Source organism: Protopterus annectens, chromosome 12.part0 (assembly GCF_019279795.1).
Source record: "Protopterus annectens isolate FY-2018-M chromosome 12.part0, PAN1.0, whole genome shotgun sequence".
In the NCBI taxonomy this organism is placed as follows: Eukaryota; Metazoa; Chordata; order Ceratodontiformes; family Protopteridae; genus Protopterus; species Protopterus annectens.
Window position 1 is genome coordinate 1,514,604,824 of NC_056746.1, and position 21,199 is coordinate 1,514,626,022.

General features: G+C 43.7%; 1 protein-coding gene across 1 annotated transcript in view; it reads left to right on the top strand.

Annotated features, from left to right (window-relative positions):
- LOC122817266 (MYCBP associated protein) overlaps positions 1 to 21,199 on the top strand; it is a 2,683,797-nt gene that overhangs the window by 2,339,103 nt on the left and 323,495 nt on the right. Inside the window, exon 16 of the mRNA XM_044090481.1 lies at positions 2,853 to 2,968. Within this exon, the coding sequence (XP_043946416.1) occupies positions 2,853 to 2,968 (116 nt within the window). The remainder of the gene's footprint in view (positions 1 to 2,852; positions 2,969 to 21,199) is intronic.

Here is a 21,199-nt window from a genome sequence, read left to right on the forward strand (position 1 = left end):
TGTGACATGTTCAGTGGTGGTTGTATTACATGAATTACTTTTAAATCATTGTAGGCATTAAAGATGAGAGGTAGGGGTAAAGATAATTATTATTTTTTTTTTCTGTATTTAATAGTAATTTGAATGAACAAGCCATTTTTCAAAGAAAATGATGAGTGTTTGTGTAAGGCTTTTAAGCTGCTTAATATAAAATGTAGAACACTTTCGTGTACAGCTGTCTGCCCATTAGACAAGAGTTTCTTTTTCTACAAATGTGTACATGTTGTTGATAAAAATGTTAAATAATGGTGTACGGACTGTGGTTCATGTCAGTACCCACCCCCCCACTCTTACAGCTAGGAGAGAAGACTAGGTGGTTTACCAGTGGACACTCTGTGTTTGTTTGCTTAGATACCTTTTAGCCCATTTTATAGATGAATCACTCATGGCTAGATTTGATAGCCTGTTTGGGAGTAATGGATGTGATATGGTATCAAAGACTTTTGAGAGAGGGTTAAGAAAAGGGAAGCTACCATTTGTCTTTGGTTACATTTCTGATGTACAGTATATTTCTAGCCCACTACTACTTATGCTGAGCTTCTGTTGTGTCAGCAACTTGGGATAAGTTAGCAGTTTGGATACTGGAATATTGGTCCAGGGAGAACAGGAATGAGATGAGCACTCAATTGTCAGCTCACCTGTGGACACAGAGAAAAATCCCACACAGCTAACATTTGTATAGAGATGCCATAATAGGATTATTCTGTCTCCTCTCCACTAATTCTGCTGTCAGTTTTTCCATGCTGATGAGGCAGGTAAATGAGTCCCATTGCCAACAGCTCTGATCAGCTATTGAGGATTTCAACTGCTGGATACACAGGGAGGTGAGTGAAATATAGCAAGTGGATTGACAACCCCCCAAAAAATCAACTGTCTTTGATCTAAACTACTGTTAATTTTGTCTTAGATTCTTGTAAATGCCGCCTTCACATGTTTTGTCATCCCTACTACTTTTAAAGCTGTTACTATGCCTGCTGTTTCCCCAACCATTGCCATGTTAGTAGAGCCTGTTTCTGCCATTCTGCATTCATGTGTTAGCAGTGTTCCACCTTCTCCATGTCATTATGCCTTCATTTTAATTCTCTTTATGCTATCATATCCTGGGTACTTCCTAATCCATTCTTATTACACTCCCAATTCTATTACATCATTTAGGTCCCCTCTAACTGTACCAGGTATATTCCCCTTTTCTTTAGCATCCAACCTTCCCCTTAAATCCTACACTCTTCTCTCTAGCATCCCCACTACTTATGTAGACTTATTCTTACTTCTGCCCTAGTTTGTATCATTTTAGCCTAAAGCTTCTCACACTTGTCTAAAGTCTTTACTCCCTACAGAACTTCTCACACTACTCAAATACCTCCCTTATCCATTCTGCTCCTCAACACTTTCAGTGCTTTAGCCATACTTTACCTTTCTATTTTCTCTAGCTTCAAATATAATCTCCCTCAACCAACATTAATGCTCAATTTTTCATATACACTGATACTTTGTATATTTTAGTACTAGTAGCATCTCGTCTGATGTAATATGTAAATGTACGTAGCTAAGCAAATATTTAACTTGGTCACTCTACACATATTTGGAACAAGGAATTCTCCTTTTTAGGAATAGTATCTGCGTCTATATAAATATTCTAAGCACTTTGCTTGGGTATACACCCAAGACATTAGATGCTAACAGGGAAAGCATCTGTGTCAGTGCAATGTAACTCTGTTAGACCTTAAAACTACTGAAGGAATTAGCTCTAATGTCAACTAATTCCATCATATATCTAGAATGTTTACATTGTAGTTATACTGTCAGACTAACAAACTTTTACTGCTTTCTTAATTACCCTCAGAGAAGGAATCTCATTACTTAGACTATACATTTGAATTTAAGTGGCCCTAGGCATGAGTGCGTTTGATTTTAAGTGGCCCTAGGCATGAGTGCATGCATGTGTGTGCCTTCTGTGGAAGGTTGGGTGCCGGGCTGGCAACTCGACACCGTAAAACTCCAGTGCCAATCATGAGCGGACAGTAATCCACTGTGGCAGCCCCTAACCGGGAAAAGCCGAAAGAAGAAGACTATACATTTCTTTCAATATGGCCTGCTCATGCATTTGTGCAAAAAAAAAAAAAGTATATCATTAAGTCTGAACACTCAGAGCAGATGTGTATGTGCAAACAGCGCTGACCCACACAACACTTTAGTGACACTAAATGCGACCTTCCACACCCTCCCTGCTTTCTTGCAGTTTACATGAACTGTAATGACTGCTAGCATATCCTTTATCAGCACTGAACACTGCAACTGTAAACATCACAACCAAGTTTTGAGCACAAGTAAGGGCATCATGCAAGCCATGCCACACCATATCTGTCTATTAAATGCTTGGTCTGACAGCCTTATTTTTAAAAGGATTCCTTTCACTGTGTCCTAATACCTCATTATCAGGGTGCACAATTTGCATGTTAACATCCCTTCAGGACGGTTTGTGTTTATAACCAGCATGTTAGTTTCATTTAAAAGTTGGTCTGTATTCAGTTTTACATTTCTTTTACCATTCATAATTTTGGCATAATATAAATACATGGCCTAACCAGCAGTGAGTGAACAGATAGCATATCATTACTTTTTTAAGATTAAGATGGAATACATAAGCACATACAAATAACCATACAGCAGTAAAATAGGATGAAAAGTGTTTCAGAAATGTTCTCATCATGCAAGCTATATTACTATGTGTTTAAGAATTTTTAGTTTACTGCACTGAGTAATAGTGCCTAAGTATTGACTCATCTTATTGTTTTTCTTTTTCTACATTCTAGTTATCAAATATGGCAAGAAACAATGGATCAACTAGTTGGCATATCCATGTTGCTCAGAACCCTACTGGGGATGCCAGAGAAGGATTTGTGGGGAGAACCTATTGTGGAGGACATAGGTAAGCCTTGCTAATCAGTTTATTCACTGGTGGTGTTTCAGGCCTAATTTAGAAAAGAAAACATACAGAAGTAGAAAAGAGATGATATTTTGTGGCTCATCTGGGATTAATATTGTAGTTCTAACAACATTACTTAAAATAATTTTTATTTTTTGTTATGTTTATAACAAATAGAGGGAATTATTTTACCTGATAAATGAAAAAAAACACTGTTATTCCTATATACTCTAAACAGGAACCCCTGAATTATATTCCACTAGTCTTTTGTGCTCATCTAATACAATTACTGATAGCTGCATAGCCAGCTGACTCACAGATAGGGCACAAGAAGTTAGGAGAGGGGAGTCTACTTCCACAAAGAGGCCAGTCATTAGTGGAGTCCCTCAAAACTTGGTGCTGGGGCCACTCCTTTTTGGCATCTACTTCTCTGAAGTCAGGGCCAATATCAAGGACCTCTGGCAAACTTGTTGCAGTCGTAGAATCCCCCGAAGACACAAATATCCTCAAAGAAGTTCTAACATAGACTAATAACTAATGCTAGAGTCACAGTCTAAAACTCATTGCCAAAAAATGCATAACAGTACCCTTTGGGAAGAAGGCTACTCCTGGAAACTGTCACATTGATAATATGTCCCTAAGTGTAGACCCAGTGGTCATGGATTTGAGAATGAATGGTCAGTAACCTGGCCTTTGACCATCATGCATCTAGGGTAGTAAGCAAATTTTTCTATGTTGTACAACTCATAAGCAAGAGTATGGCATGTAAGTCCAAAGATGTCATTACTCCTCAACACACTAATAATTGAGTACAATGTCCCCTTTGTTATGTACTTGACCTAGCATATGCAGCAACTAGAGCATCAACAGAGGTTTCTCACAAAATGAATACAGGGTATAAGCAACATAACCAATGTACTCAGTGTCCTACAAACTGCTGAGAGGCGATCTATGCCTGGCCTACAGACCATCCTCTGAACCCACTCTGATGGACTTGTTGCACATCTACAAAACAAATATCAGGATTATTTACTGCAGGGACATAAACCTCATCTGCTCATAAATAGGACATGTTGGAGGAACAGGTATGTGTCTTAGAGATTATCCCTTCTCTGTACAGGCTTCCCGTCCTCTATGCATTGTTTGTTTAGGTGCGGCCCATCTGGACATGACTTGCACGATTTGCGCAGGTTTTAAACCCAGAGCCATCAAAGACCAGAGGGCTAAGTTAATTATGAAAGGCCTTTTATCAGCATCAGGGACGGCTGTCCATGCTTTGTCTTCCACGGTACCGGCCGCTGCCGTGTCTTCTTTCTCCCAGGCCTCTGGGGCTCAAACCCCTGTCTCTAGGCCTTTGGATTCTGACAGGAGGCACAAAGATAGGCCCAGAAACTGGTCCCCTGACCGCTTGATGCAGTCGGGGCCTCCAGCTAAGGCGAAAACTCCTACCAGGCCCAGCACTCCTTGGCTCCATTCTCTGAGGTTTACACCGTAGCCAACGGTGTCTCGGCCTCCTTCGAGAGCCTCCCTTCACTGGCACTCCTGGATGGTGTGGGTGGCTTCATCATCCCGTTCCACCCACAGTCTAAGCGAATCAGAGGTGGAGAGGATGATGGGGAAGTTTATCCGCATCCAGATCCAGATAGGGATCTTTCCAGCCCCCTCACCCTCCGGAGGGGGGGGGGGTTCTCAGCCCTTCTTCACCCTCATCAGTCCTTCTCCAATCTGGCCCTTAATTTAGGAGTCCTTGGATCCGAGAGCCCTTGGGGTCAGAAAGCCGGCACCAACGGTACCTAGTACCTCGACTCCAGCCATGGCCTTGAGCAGGTCCGAGTTCTCCAAGCTGTAGCCATGGCGTCAGATTTGAGGGGGTGCTGTCAGCTCTGAGTTTGATGGAGCTCAGCCTTCCCCTCAGCATCTTGGCACCGGTGGGCTCAGTTCCAACTCACCCATTGAATCCGAGGAGAGTGGCTCCACTGTTTGTTTCCCGGGATGTCAACTCTCCCTCGGCTTTTGACGTGGTGGAGAGGGTCCTCTCGAGTGGGTCGAGGCCTCTGACCATCTCCTCTTTGGAATACGTCCTGACTCCCTCGGTTCTGCGTACGTCTCTGACCATTCTGTCCTCTAAGGGACAGCCGGTGCTTGATGTGCCCCAGGGAGCACCCATTGGGGAGCAACCCCCAGTTTGAGAGTCCCCAACAGAGAGTCCCACTGAGGAGGTTCCTTGCAAATGCACGTGTAAAAGGAGGCACTTGGACTCCTCCCCAGAGTACCTCACAGACGACATGAATTTGGAAGAAGGGGAAGGTTCCCCCAGGTCACCCCCCCCCCCCCCATGGATGTCTCCTATGGAGACATCATGGAAATACTACACCAGAGAGGGTGGGTGGTCTACCCAGAAACCAATCCCAGATGAGTCTGTGTTCCTGGAGGCATTCAGCACGAGCCCATCTGCCTCCTGGGTGTCCCCCTTACCGATCCACTGGTGGACCTTATTACATCTAGGGCATGGAAGGAACCAGACACCGTGGAGCCAATTCCGAAAAGACCGGATAAAGTCCTTAGCCCCCACAGGACAGAGTCAGCTGGAGTAAAGGGTCCCCAGTAGACGCTATGATGGTGGCAGGTGCCACCGAGAAAGAGCTCGCTGAGGAGAGCTCTACAGTCCATCCTCCTGACTGAGAGTCGAGGTCGATAGATCATCTGGGGAAGCGAGTTTATGCTTCAGCCACCTTTTCCATAAGGGCACTGAACTATATGGCACATGTTATTCGACTTCAGCGAGACTTGGTCAGGGAGGTCGCTGAGTCGCCCCCAGAGCCTATGTTGGCAGAGAGCATGAAAACATTATCTGCATGCATGGCCACTCTCAAAGCCATTTCTAATATGTCCACGCATCTCCTTTCCCATGCCACGGAAGGGACCACTAGGGCATCTGGGAACGGCGTTGCCATGAGGTGCCACACCTGGCTTCAGCTGTGTCAATTCTTGGAACCCTTTAAGGCGTCCTTTGTGAATGCTCCCTATGATAGCTCTTCCCTGTTTGGGAAGTCCGTGCATCAGACACTAGTCCAGAGTGAGAAGGACGGGAAGACACTGTCTGCCATCAGGATCCGCTTCTCCACCCCTCAGAGATCCTTCTCAAGGAATCAATGAGGAGCAAAGAAGATGTGGTTCCAGAAATCTCAGTTCTCCCGAGACACTGAGGACTCTCCTTCCCCCAGAGGCAAAGGGGGTTACAACAGACGCCGGCCCAGAGGCAGAGGTAGTCTGAAGAACTTTGGGTCTCGAGAACCACTCTCGGACAGACCCGAGCAACAACCCTGAGGGGTTGCCCGGCTGCTCATCTCTGGAGGCAATCGGGGGCCATCTTTCATTACACCCAATGGAGTGGGAGTCTGTTACAACAGACCATTGGGTGTTAAAAATCATATCCAGATATTATTCCATCCCATTTGTAATATCACCCCTCAACCAAAACTCCTCCCAGATGTTCCACCCATACAGGGAGGAAGCAGCACTGGAGATAGAAAAACTGTTAACAAAACGAGTCATTTAACCTGTCCCCCAGATCAATCCAGATTGGGCATCTATTCTAGGTTCTTTTTAGTGCCAAAGAAAATGGGGGCCATAAGACCCATTCTGGAGCTATCCGTTCTGAACTGTCAGTAGCCAAGGAGAAATTCCAGATGGTCACACCTTGCCCTACCTGCAGGCAGAAGATTGGATGTGGGTTACCCGCTAACAGTGGGTAAAACTGCCTTCCAGTTTATAGCCTGCTACAGACCGCCCTCCCAAACCCAGGAACCCCACTCGGCCTTCCTGAGAACACTGGAAAATATAAAGGTCTCTCCAAATACCATTATATTGGGCGACTTCAACTACCCTAACATAGACTGGGAGCATTACTCTAGCTCCAACACCTTAGCCCAAAGGTTCCTAGAATTTATAAACTCAAATGCTATGGAACAACTTGTTGCCACTCCCACAAGAGGGGAAAACATACTGGACCTGATCATCACCAACATGGGGACTCTATGCTCCAGACCAGAAGTGTATCCCTCACTGGTAAGATCAGACCATAAACTAATCTCACTAGATATTCACATCCCAACCCCAGCCCCTGCCCAGAAAACCACAGTGAAAAACTTCTCTAAAGCAAATTTTACACTCCTCAAAACTGAGGTGGAATCCTTCAAAGCCCCCGGGCCTGTGGAAAATACGGTCCAGACTGCAGAATCCTTTATAAATGTATTCTATGAACACCTTCAGAAATGCATGGATCATGCAATCCCAAATAAAACCAAGACCCAATCCTCCAAGGTAAGGCGTCCTGTCTGGTGGACCCCAGCCATAAACAAGCTATACAATAGAAGGAGGAAGCTACTACATGATAGAGCAAAATCCCAAAAAGGGAAGGCATCTCTGATCAGTATTAGCAAAAAACTACGGGCACTCATAAAATCGTCTAAGGCCATCTTCGAGAGAAAAATTGCACAGGACACTAAGGATAATCACAAGGCTTTCTTTAGTTATGTTAGGAACCTGGGTGGGAATTCCCAGATATGCTCAGAATTAGTCCAAAATGACAAAAAATACACCGAACCCACAGACATTGCCAACATCCTAGCTGACAGGTTCAGTGCAGACCCCCCCCCCCTTCCCCACCAAAAGGGCAAATATCTATCCCAGCAGAGTGTTGCCCCCCTGACATCTCAGATGCTCAGGTAAGAGCCGCCCTCTCCAAAGCAAAAAACACAGCATCAGTGGGACCAGACGGTGTCCTGGGCTGCATCCTACATGAACTCCAAGAAGAACTAAACCCAAACATAAAACTACTGTTCAATCTCAGCCTTACTACAGGATATGTACCCAAAGAGTGGCGTACAGCAACAGTGGTCCCTCTCCACAAAGGTGGTGCCTCAATGGATCCTGGAAACTATCGCCCCATGAGCTTGACTAGCTTGGTCTGCAAAGCTATGGAAAGGATCATCATGGACCACATAAATAAAGATATTGGGGACCTACAGACACTGGATCCTACCCAGTTTGGCTTTGTTAAGGGCAGTTCCTGCCTCTTAAACCTGGTCAATTTCTTTGAAACAGTCACCAAGGCCATTGACGAGGGGAAGGTGGTCCACACAGCCTACCTGGACCTTGCAAAAGCCTTTGATACAATACCCCACTCGGGCATTATAGATAAGCTCACCAGCTTAAATATAAACCCCTATGTCACTAGATGGGTTGTAAACTGGCTCAAGGACAGAACCCACATGGTTAGAATTGCTGGAGCCATGTCAGACTCCAAACCAGTTACAAGTGGCATACCACAAGGCTCAGTCCTGGGACCTCTCTTGTTCGGTATATATTTCTGGGAGGTACAGGCTAACACGGAAGGACTGTGGCTGGCCAAGTTTGCAGATGACTGCAAACTGGGCACCATAATTGACTCTCCAGCCGACACAAGCATCCTACAAAAGGACCTCATAGAAACATACAACTGGTGCAAGAGCCATGACCTCAAGCTAAATACCAAAAAGTGTATAGTCATCCCCTTTGGCAAAAACAAAGTGCCCACAAATTACCACATAGGTGGTAATCCATTAAGTATGGAAGAAGTAATTAGGGACATGGGGACCCAAGTTGATAGCAATCTCTCATTTGACAACCACGTGGCCAAAGTGGTTAGAAAAACATTTTATATAGCCCACTTAATCATGAAGGGATTCACATCTAGATCAGGGGAGGTCATCATGCCTCTTTACTCATCCCTCATCAGGCCCATAATTGAGTACAATGCCCCTTTTGGGATGTACCTTACCAGACACCTGCAGCAACTGGAAAGACCCCAAAAGTACCTCACCAAGAGGATCAAAGGGCTCAAACAGATGCCATATGCTGCCCAGTTAAAGAACCTCCAGCTCTACTCAGTGGCATACCGCCCGCTCAGAGGCGATCTGTGCCTGACATATAAAGCATTGTCCAACCCGGAATTAATGGACATGCTGCACCTCAGAAAATCCAAATCTCATCGAGCTACGCGCTCGAGAGACTTGAACCTCAGCACTGAAATAAATAGCACATGCTGGAGGGACAGATTCATAACCCAGAGGCTCCCTTCACTCTGGAATAAAATCCCAGTCCACTGACTCCCTTCAAGAGGAATCTTGATGAGTGGATGGGAGATAGTAGGTTTACCCCGGGTATCACAGAGGCACAGTATACTAACCTCGAAAAAGGGCATAGCAAAATTCATTTAAAATGGGTGGCGAAAGCCAAACACACTCTGGCTAGGCTTATAAATGCCCTAGGGCAGATAGCCTAGTATGAACCTATGAACCTATGGATGTGCTTGATCAATCCCCAGGATGCGTACTATCACATCAAAATGAACAGGAAGTCCTGCAGGTTTCTTTGCTTCTGGCTGGGGGCCAATCATTATCAATTCAGGGACCTACCCTTTGGTTTCGCCACACCCCCCCCAGGGTGTTCACCAAAGTCATGGCGGTGGTAGTGGCCCACCTGTGGCTTCAAAGAATCCAAGTTTCCCCCTCCCTGGATGATTAGGTCCTTGCTGCCCCTACCAAGCATCTACTATGCCAGGCCAGGTATTACTTCCTTCTTCTAGCAAACAGACTGGGCATTACAATCAACGTCAACAAGTCATTGCTGACTCCAGTTCAGAGCTTGCATTTCATTGGAGCTTGGCTAGACACCATAGAAATGAAAGTCTACTTCACTCCAGAAAGGGTAAACAATTTGAAATTTCACGTATCTTACCTTCTTCATTCTCAGTGCCCATCAGCGGAATCAGTTCTGTGGGACCTGGTATGCATGGCAGCCACTATCAAGCTTCTCCCCTTCACACGTCTTTGCATGAGGGTCCTCCAGTGGATGTTAGCAGTTCAGTGGTCCCTTCTGGATCTACCCTTGTCCCATCTGATACGCATATCCCGGGCATACTGAGAGTCACTTCTCTGGTGGACCCTTTCCTCAGAACTTGTCCAGGGACGTCTCTTTCTTCCTTCTTTTCCCACAACCACAGTGACCACGGATGCCTCCCAGCTAGGGTGGGGGGGCATCGCTCGGGAAGGACAGTCCAAGGCAAATGGTCCCCTTGTGAGACCAACTTGCATATCAGTGTCCTGGGGATGAGGGTGGTTCTTTTAGCATTGCAGGCCCTTCACTCCCATCTTCCTCTAGGGACTATTGCCATCCATTCAGACAATATGTCAGTGGTCTGGTATATCAACAAGTAGGGAGGAACCAGATATTAACCCCTTTGTCGAGAAGCCATGAGAGTGTGAGAATGGGCGTCTTCCACTGGCCATTTTCTGTTGGCAACGCACATTCCGGTATGGTCCAACATCCTAGCGGACAGGCTCAGCAGGACTATTCTGATGCCTTACAAGTGGTTTCTTAATCCTTCAGTAGCAGAACAGATCTTCCTCAAGTGGGGCTGGGCTTGCTGCGATCTCTTCACATCTCTTTCCAACACGAAGTGCAGTGAGTTTTTCACTCTGAAGCTTCCTCAGGGGGAAGCTCCCAGAGATGCTCTGGTTCATGGTTGGCCTCCCGGTCTCTTTTATTCTTACCCTCCGTTACCTCTCATTCTGAAGTTTCTTCAGAAAGTTCGCAGGCTGGGGAGCACACTTATCTTCATTGCCCCATTCTGGCCTTGTCAAGTCTGGTTCCCCTCTCTTTGGTCTCATCTAGTAGTTCCTCCATGGATCTTGGAAATGGTTCCAGATCTTATTTCTCACCCCTCAGGGGTCCCTCACCCAGACCTCAGCAGTCTGAAACTCACAGCTTGACTACTCCAGTTCCAGTAATGATTAGGACTCCCACTTTATCTTCTTTGGTTAAAGCCATTCTGGTGGCGGCCCATAAATCTTCTGCCAGAAAGCTATATCATAGTAAATAGAAATGTTTCTCTATTTTGGCCTCTTAATGGAATCTAGACCCTTTTCAGTGCCAGATCCAGCCATTCTGGAATTTTTGTGTGTTATTTTTCTGCAGGATGTGAGTTGTTCTTCTACTGTTAGAGTTCAACTGGCTGCCATTTCTAACTTCCATCTGGGTGAAAACATGGCTTCCTTAGCTTCCTCTAAGCTCTGTAAGACCTTTCTTAAAGGAACTTTTATGTTACAACTGCCAGGAAAAGATCTAACGTCACCTTTGGACCTCACCTTTGTCCTACAAACCCTAGCTTCCCCTCCCTTTGAACCCGCAGCGTCAGTAGACTTACAATTCCTTCTTGGAAGACGGTCTTTTTGGTGGCCATTACTTCGGCTAGGAGGGTATAGGAACTCCAAGCCTTATCCATTAAAGTTCCTTATATGTTTTTTCATAAGAACAGGGTTTCCCTGTGCACAACTCCGTCCTTACTTCCTAAAGTGGCTTCTGAGAACAATATTAATCAAACCATCATTCTGCCTGTTTTCTTTCCAAATTTCCAAAACAGAGGTGAATACAAGTTACATTTTTTGGATGTACATAGGCAACTGAGGCTTTGCCTGCACAGAACGAAAGCCTTAAGAGGTCATTGTCTCCCTCTACTTTTCCCTCATTAGGCCAATCATCGAGTACAATGCCTCATTTGGCATGCACCTTACCAGATACCTGCAACAACTGGAGAGGCCGCAAAAGTACCTCCTAGGCCTTAAACACTTGTTCTATATGGACAAACTCAAAAAACTCCAACTATTCTCTGTCTCATATTGCCTACGTAGAGGTGATCTCTGCTTGACTTACAAAGCCATGTCTGACCCAGCTGTGTTAGAAATGCTACATCTAAAGAAATCCTAATCTCTACGCACCACATGCTCCAAAGACCTCAACTTCATTACCACAATCGATAGAACATGCTGGAGGGACAGGTTCTTAACACAGAGACTATCCATGCTATGGAATAGACTTCCCATGCATGTCAAGCAGAGCACCTCACTGGCCATCTTCAAGAGAAATCTTGATGAGTGGATGGCAAATAGAAAATTCACCTCGGGGATCACTCCAGTGGCTCTGCTCGACAGAGGCACTGGGAACTAAGGTCAGGTGACACAATGCCAAGATAATCCTATGGGCTAGGTCTGTAAAGCCTCCAGGGCCATTAGCCTAGTACACACCTGTGAACCTATGAATCATATCAACTGTTTGTTTCCTATTCGAGACCCTTTCTAGGCAAACCAGTTTCCAAAGTTGCCATTGCGAGATGGATTTCCCAATGCATTCTACGGGCATATTCTGACAAAGGCATCTCCCCACCAGGCCTGATTAAAGCCCATTCCACTAGATCCATGGCAACTTCGGCGGCTTTATGGTCTAGAGTGTTGCTGGATGACATTTGTTCTGCATCTACTTGGTCCTCATCTCATACCTTTATTTCACATTACAAATTGGACATGGTATCCAGGGGTAGATCATCCTTTGGCTCCACTGTGTTCCTTAATATCCTTCCAGGAGGGCCACCCAGATAAAGATAGCTGGGGACTCTGTCCCACAGGTTGAAGATCAAATGAAGTAAACTACTTCAGATAAAGAAGTTATTTACTCACCATAACGTTCCATCTGAGTAGTTGTACTTCATTTGTCGTCAACCAACCCTCCCTCCTTCCCCCTAACTTTGCCACGATTGTCCTATTTTGATTTTTGGGAGAGGTGCACACTTGTGGCTCACCTGCTTATGCTTGTTCCAGATTATCTGAACCCTTAGTGGTAAGGTTTTTTTGGGTCGGGCTTATGTTTCTGATTCAGCAAACTCGATCTGAGGGAATGAAGGAGATGGAGGGGCATTGTGGGTAGGGGAGGAGCTTGGAGCTCGGATCAGATGCTGGTGATGCAGGCATCTCAGATCTGATCTGGATCCGAATACCCACAGGTTGAAGACAAATGAAGTGCAACTACTCAGATGGAAAGTTATGGTGAGTACATAATTTCTTTTTCATCTGGACAAAGCCTAAAATTATGGGGGACAACTGCCCAAAAATAGGGACATATTTTAAATTTTGCTCTTGTAAAATTAGAAAGTTGCTATAATAACAAGAGTTTTGTTAACATGTATTTTCTAAAGGATATGCTGTCTGAAAGAAATTCAAATGTCATGTTGGAGTGAATGATTTGAGATGTACTACTCTGGACTATATGAAGAGAGATATGATGGAACTCTCTGATTATGTGTCCCAGACAGGTATGTCCCTAGCCCTGAGTATCTACCCTCACCCAGGATGATACAATAATATAAACAAAAAATGATTGACTTCAACAATTGTCTCAGCTTCTGGGGTCAGTCCAGGGGGGGGGGGTCTAGTATCTCTCAGCCTGGGAGGATATGGTAGACAGACCTTACTGCTTTGCTAGAGATGGTCTGCACCTGTTCCCCCTAGGTTTTCGATACTGGCAAAGGCCCTTGCCTCCCTTGTAGAGCCTTTTTTACACAATGTCAACACAACAAATTTTCCAATGTAACAAAATCTAATCGAGACAAGCTCAGGGTCATGCTGCTTAATGGTAGAAATTTAAACACAAAACTGCACTCCCTAGAAGCATTCCTCACCTTGGAGGATGCTGACATCTGTGCGGTTACCAAGACATGGTTCAAGCCACTGAGGGCACCCTGGCTGTGCAAAGCTACAATGCCTTCCACACATTCAGACCGCAAAATATGCGTGAAGGAACCAAAGGTGGAGGTATATTCATCTTCATTAAAACCAGATACACTTCAAGACTGGTCAAACAGCATGACTCTCTCAAACTACTCCATGTCCAATTAACTATTGGGAAGGTACCATGCCACATCATTGCTACCTATAGATCCCCCACCATGAACCAGGATAAGCAGACCGCCTGCCTCAGTTCACTGGAATCGCTCGCCATACAGCCCAACACCTTAGTCATGGGAGATTTCAAGTATCCTTCCATAGACTGGGGGGCATACATGAGCAAAAACACACTCACCCAGGGGTTCCTGGATTTTGTTAACACAAATGCTGTGGAACAGATAATCTTCACCCCCACTAGGGGCTGTAATGTTCTGGACATAGTACTCACCAACATGGGGGGGGGGTCACTGTACTTCCCCATGCGTGATGCCCACCCTGGTTAGGTCAGACGACAGATAAGTCTCATTTAAGGTAACTACTGGAACTGACACCTTCCTAGGAACAAAAATTATAAAAATCTTTTCCAAAGCTAACTACAGCTAATAAATGATGGTATTGATGGTATAAAAAGCTGCATACCACCTGTAATCGCAGACATCAATGATCACTATGCAGAAGTGTACGCAAATTCCCCGTACAAACACTTAAGTGACTGCATAAACTCTGTACCTGACTGGATCAAAACCAGATCTACCCGTAAAAACAAGCCACTGTGGTGGACTTCAAGTGTAAACAGATTATACAACAAGAGGAAAAACTGTTGTCCAAAAGCAAGAGGGTTATCACTCTGCAGAGGAAGCGTTCCCTGCTAAGCCTAAACAAGGAAATCAGGAATATTGTAACGTCTTCTATAGCAAATTATGAAAATAAAATTGCATCCCTGGCTAAGGATAATCATAAGACATTGTTTAACTACGTCTGAAGTCTAAAAGGGAATACCCAGCTATGTGACGAACTGGTTGTAGATGGGATCACTCATACTACACCAAAAGATATCGCCAACCTGCTAGCTGACAGATTCAGTGCAGACTTCACCCCCTGTCCCTACTTACCATATCCCAAAGCTTACCTGACACCATCCCTCTGCCTAGGATCTCTATAGAACAGGTCATCTCAGCACTTGCCAAGGCCAAAAACATGGCCTCAATAGGAGTGGATAATATTCCAGGTTATTTGTTAAACAATGTAAAACATAGCGGACTCACTTAGTGTTCACTTTAACCATAGTTTGAGAACAGGCTATATTCCTGCAGAATGGAGGACAACAGCAGTAATCACCCTGCACATGGGGGGGGGGGGCATCCAACTGACCCTGGGAACGGGTCTATATTACAAACGCAAAACAAATATGAGCGAATACAAAAACATTGACACATATTGCGCAAAGTATGGAAATCCCGAATGTACAAAACCGCGACTTCCGAAATGTCGATTTGTTTTGGTTGGTCCGTCTGCAGTATAGCTCCGTAAGGTAAGTGTGCAATAGATAGGACTTCAGTGTTAGGATTTGGGTTAAGGTAAGTGTATAGATAGGTAATGTATGTAAGGTTTAGTGTAGTGTTAGAAGTAGGGTTATTTTAAGTGTATGTATGTGTATTGTTTATTTTGTTTGGGTGTATGTCTGTAGGGGAAGTGTGCGGTAGTTATGGACTTTAGGGTTAGGGAGGGGTTAAGGATAGTGCATAGATAGTTGTGTGTGTGGGGTTTAGTGTAGTGTTGGAGGTAGGGTTTTGTTAAATGTATGTATGTGGATTATTTATTTTGTTTGGGTGTATGTGTGTAGGGGACGTGTGCAGTAGTTACAGACCTTAGGCTTAGGGAGAGGTTAGGGATAGTGCATAGTTAGTTGTGTGTATGGGGTTTAGTGTAGGGTTAGAGGTAGGGTTTTGGCACTTTAGCTTAGGTTAGAAGTAGGGTTTGGTTAGTGTATGTGTGTGGTTTATTTATTTTCTTTGGGTAGGTAGTATGTAGCGGGTGGTGGGGATGGCCGACTATGACAGTTCAATATTTTTTTTTTCACGGTTTAGTGCGTTTGGGATTTTCGCGGTATAGGTGTCAACGTTTAGGTATTCGGGAATAGGGTTTTTAACTTTGTTAATATAGACCCCCAGGGAACTACAGACCCATAAGTCTAACCAGCCTCATCTCCAAGGCCATGGAAAGAATTATCATGGACCTTATCAACAAGGACATAGGCAACTCCAAACGCTAGACCCAACCCAGTTTGGCTTCGTTAAGGGTAGATCATCCTTATTAAATATGGTAGACTTATTTGAGAATGTCACCAAAGCCATGGACAAAGGTAAGACAGTGTGCACAGCTTATCTCGACCTTGCCAAGGCTTTCAACACAATTTCCCCTTCTAGCATCATCGAGAAACTCACTCAGGTAGTGATTAACCCTTATGTTACTAGATGGCTAGCCAATTGGCTCACCAACAGAACACACTCTGTCAAACTTAGTGACTCCACCTCCACCAGTAGATCCTTCACCAGTGGAGTACCACAGGGATCTGTGCTGGGCCCATTACTTTTTGGCATCTATTTCTCAGAAGTCCAGGGCAAAGTAGATGGCCTTTAGCTGACAATATTTTCTGATGATTGCAAACTGGGAGCAATTGAGTCCCCCGATGATGTCAGCATATTACAAGAAGGGCTAAAACAAACAAATGATTGGTGCCAAAACCATGGTCTAAAACTGTCGATCATTCCTCTCTAACACATATAACAAGAAGGCTTGGGGTTTCGTTCTAATGCTTTAATACATAGAAACACATCAGGATGGATAGCAGCATCATTAAATATGAACAAACTAGTTAGACAGAGCTTATATACATACATGCTTACATGTCTTCGGGTCTATATCACATAGTCAAAGTCATAACTTCGAACACATAATGTTCGAACCATTATGTTCGAAATTACAAAACTTCGACTGTGGATAAAAAAAAAAAAAAAAAAAAGCAACGGAAAACAAAATAAACTGTTTTAAGCAGGGGGCAAGCCCCCCTGCACCCCCAGCTACTTAAATATAGCAACTCCGAGATCGCACCCCATTGAACAAAATGGAAACCTCCACTTATGGAGATTTCCATTGAAACACTCGAACTTTTACAAATTCGAACTTATGGTCTCAACCATATGAGGTTCGAACTTGTAAAAGTTCGACTACGTGATAGGATCCCCATCTCAACAGCTAGCTACAAAATGGCAATCAGGCTTGCACATGCGCAGTATTTATACACTTGTGCAAGTCCTTGGATAGCTTCTTAAAGGTATATACATACACATTGATCTACATCCTCCCTCTTAAAAAGATTGCCCTTTATACAAAACAATATCAGAGTCAGGCATGCATTACTATATACTTTATAAACAAAACACAATGTTCATGTCCATGTTGCTTCATATCTGTTGCAGGGTTTAGAGATTCGACCATATCTCATAACATAACAGTTGGGACGAAATTTAGCAACAGGGACAGTCTGCCTTGCACAACTCATATCAGGAACTTGTGGATTCTTCATAGGAACGGGAATGTCCTCTGGAACTTCCTCAGGAATTGGAACACCAGACAACTCACTCCGATTCTGCCTAAAAGTTGATCTTTCTGATTCCATAATGTATGATCTTGGCTCTGGACCAACATTCATCATGACACCAGTCTGATCATAACCTTTGGACATTTGCATCCTTACCACTTCTCCCTCTCATAATGGCTTGAGCAATTTTCTTATCACAGTAGGACTTCTAGGATAGGTGCATCTTCAACAGATTGGCTTTTACTGATCTGTTGTTGTTGACACAAGGAACCACAATTGACTACTGATTGTTAACGTGGTTCTGGATTGTCTCAACAGAAGTCTCTGAGCAGGTGAACCAAGATGTTTATCACGAGGAATATTTCTGAGATTCAAGAGATTCAGGAAAACATCACTATTATCTTGTTTTGACTTATCAAGTAACTGCTTTGCACTTTGCACTGCTCGTTCTGCTAAACCATTTGACTGCAGGTCCTCTGGACTACTAGTGACATGAGTAAAGTCCCATTCTTCAGCAACTCTTTTGAACTGCTGGCTTGTAAACTTTGTGCCATTGTGTGAAATAACTTTGCGCAGACTTCCATTTACAGCAAAATGACTCTTCGTCTTTGTAATGACTGTACTGGATGCTAGGTTTGGAGGTAGGTCAATCTTGAACCAATGGGAGTAAGAGTCTACTAACACCAAATAATGTTGACCATTCCACTCGAAAACGTCTGTGGCTACTGTCGACCAAGGTGGCTCTGGAGTCTGGTTAAGCTGACGTGGTTCCTTCTGTTGATGTGGCTTTGTACTATTTAGCGTAACATAAAAAAAGTTCCTGCACGTGAAGCAATTGCACGGTCCCAAAGGTAACATAAAACAAAAAAGAACAGAACCAGCAAAACTTGGATCCTGAAAATAAAACTTTTATTGTGACAGGTTAAAAAACCTCCACATATATTACACTTTTACAAAAGTGTAATATATGTGGAGGTTTTTTAACCTGTCACAATAAAAGTTTTATTTTCAGGATCCAAGTTTTGCTGGTTCTGTTCTTTTTTGTTTTTTGTACTATTTAAACACTGAACAAGATGAAAGTGCTCTCAATGTCTTGTGACATAGAAGGCCAAAATACCAGTCCTCTTGCCCTTCTTTTGGTAGATTTGGTTCCTGGATGACCACAATGCAAGACAGTAATGTACTCTGGTTGCAAGGACTTTGGAACAATTACTTTCAGACCTTTCATAATGATACCTTTGTCAGACAAAATATCATCTCTGTGTGGAAAATAAAGTTACACTTCTTGAGGTAAACTAGATTGCTTTGACGGCCATCCTTGTTTGATAAAGTGGTTGAGCCTCTGTAAAACTGGATCTGTGACTGTGTAATCTCTCAGCTCATCAAGCTGTGTGGAAGAAATAATTCTTACTTCCATGACTTCAAAATCAGGACTGTCATTCTCATGCTGTTCTGTGGTGTTTCTGGGCAATCTGAATAATGTATCAGCAAGATAGAGAAGTTTGCCTTTCTTGTAGACAAGATTGAAATTGTACTTTTGCAATCTCAGCATCATATGTTGCAGTCTGGCTGGAGCTGAATGCATAGGCTTTCTCAAGATAGTGACTAGAGATTGGCAGTCTGTTTCGATCTAGATAGGTCTACCATAAAGATAATCATGGAACTTTGAACATGCAAACACAATTGCCAAAAGCTCTTTCTTGATCTGGGTATATTGCATCTCAGTTTGGGTAAGAGTTCTCTATGCATAGGCAACAGGTTGATCTTCTTGTAGAGTAACTGCACCAAGACCAAATTTTGAAGCATCACAGGAAAGTGTAACTGGTTTGTGAACATCATAGTATCTGAGTGTTGGTGGACTTTCAGTTCTGTTTTAGGACATCAAGTGCTCTTTGGTGTTGCTGTAACCAAGACCAGGATACATCTTTACGTGTCAGCTCTCTGAGTTGTTGTGACACCCCTGCACTGGCCCAGTAATCAAAGAGCCTCAATCCTCACCACTGGCAACAGTGAGGGATGTCACATATTAATTGGTGGGCAGTGGTGGAATATTCACATCACATATTAATTGGTTGACAGTGGTGAGACAGCCAAATCACATATTGTCTTGATGTGGTTTAGATATTGAATTCCTGTAGCCTGTGTACAGAGCTCACTGAAAGTGATTATACTCTCAATCAGCCACTCAGTGAACATTCAGAGTTTCACATCACAATTGTTTTATTTTTTTTTTTTGTTAGCTTAGTTAGTCAGGGAGAGTAGGTAAGCATGTCAGCAGAGGAGCATGTCAAACTGACAAAGAGCCAGTTGTCTGAGATGTGACAGGCTAAAGGACTGGTGCAAATCAACCTGACTAAGGCAGAAATTATTGTAGTTCTGGGCACAGCTGCATTCCAGACCAGCAATCAGGAGGACAACCAGGTTGGCCTTGGAGATGTACAACTCTCAGAAAGTGGTAAGTTCCACCTTTCCACAGAGGACTTAAAATCCATCTGGAGTTAGAGACTTGAGCTACAGGCCAAGCATTTGGCAACAAAAGCAGTAGAGAGACTGAGACATCTAGAGGCTGAGGAAAATGAGAAACTGCTATGTCTCAAGGTTGAGGAAAATGAGAAACTATGAAGCCTGCAGGCTGAGGAGAATTGGAGGTAGAGGCAACATGAAAAGGAGATGCTGACTCTTCGCCAGAGTCACGGAGGTAATGGGGAAGGGAGCAACCAAACCCCAAAAGCAACAAAGGTCAGTAAATGTCTTCTACGATTTACAGAGGCAGATAATTTTGATAGCTTCATTCATATGTTTGAAAGGGTATGTAAAAAGTACAATATTGACCAAAGGCTCTGGGTACAGTTCCTGACCCCCTTACTCCATGGTAAAGCTGTAACAGCAATTTTTAAATTGTCTGATACTGATTCCTTAAATTACAATATTGTAAAAAATTGTCTTTTAGAATGTTTTAACACCTGAAGCTTATAGGAAAAAGTTTTGTGACCACAGACACAAGGCAGATGAAAGTGTGTGCGAATATATTGCTGAACTAAGCACTTATTTTCATAGATGGGTGAGCGGATGTCAGGTCACCACTTTTGAAGGGCTGGCAGACCTTTTGGTGAGGGAGCAAGCCCTTAACACGTTGCCTGAAGACATGAGAATCTGGTTAGCTGATAGACAATAAAATACCGCAGATGAGTTGGGGAAGAAGGGAGACCTATACCTAACAAGCAGGACATAATTGCACAGGAAAGGGACACCCAGCGCTGCTCATGGATCTAAGGGAACCCATGGTGGGCAGCCCAGACTGAGACTGCCAGTAGCAGGGGAAGACACTAGTCCAGGTACATGTCCAGGACCAAGGGTTAAATGTTTTAAATGCAACCACTAGGGCCATTTAGCATATAGATGTCCACAGAGGAAAGTTGGGGAACAAAAGGTGGGACAGCCAGTAAGTGGGAATGATAAAATGCCATCAGTAAGTTGTCCTGAGACAGCAAAGGTACCAAACTAGCACACGAGTTTATAGCCTGCCTTAGTGGATGGGAAAGAGGCCACTGCTAAGAGAGAAACAGCCTCTGGCCTAATGATTGTGAAAGTAGAAGAAAATGGAGAACGAGAAGACCACAGCATAAAACCAACGATTTATTCAAATCCAGAAATTCAAAAGATACCAACAGTAAGCGCTTTCACATCCAACTGATGCTTCTTCAGACTTCATTGAAACAAAACATTCTCTTCATTTAAATACATCATCAATTGAATAAATTAAGCAACCAATTAATCAATCAATTTCTAATCTTAAAGGTAAAAACTCTTTAAAACATAATAGAAAAACGAATGTTTTTTCTAAACATATTTATAAAAATATATAAAAAATCTTTTAAAATTACTTAAATCTTCTAGCTGCAAGTAAAGGTTTTATGGATGCCCGTTCATTAAGACCAGGGCACTTGTCAGCCTGTAGCTTAACTATCCAATGCAGTTCTTTGGGTTTCGTGGAAGGGAAGATGGGAAGGGTTACAAAGAGAGAGTTGAGACAGG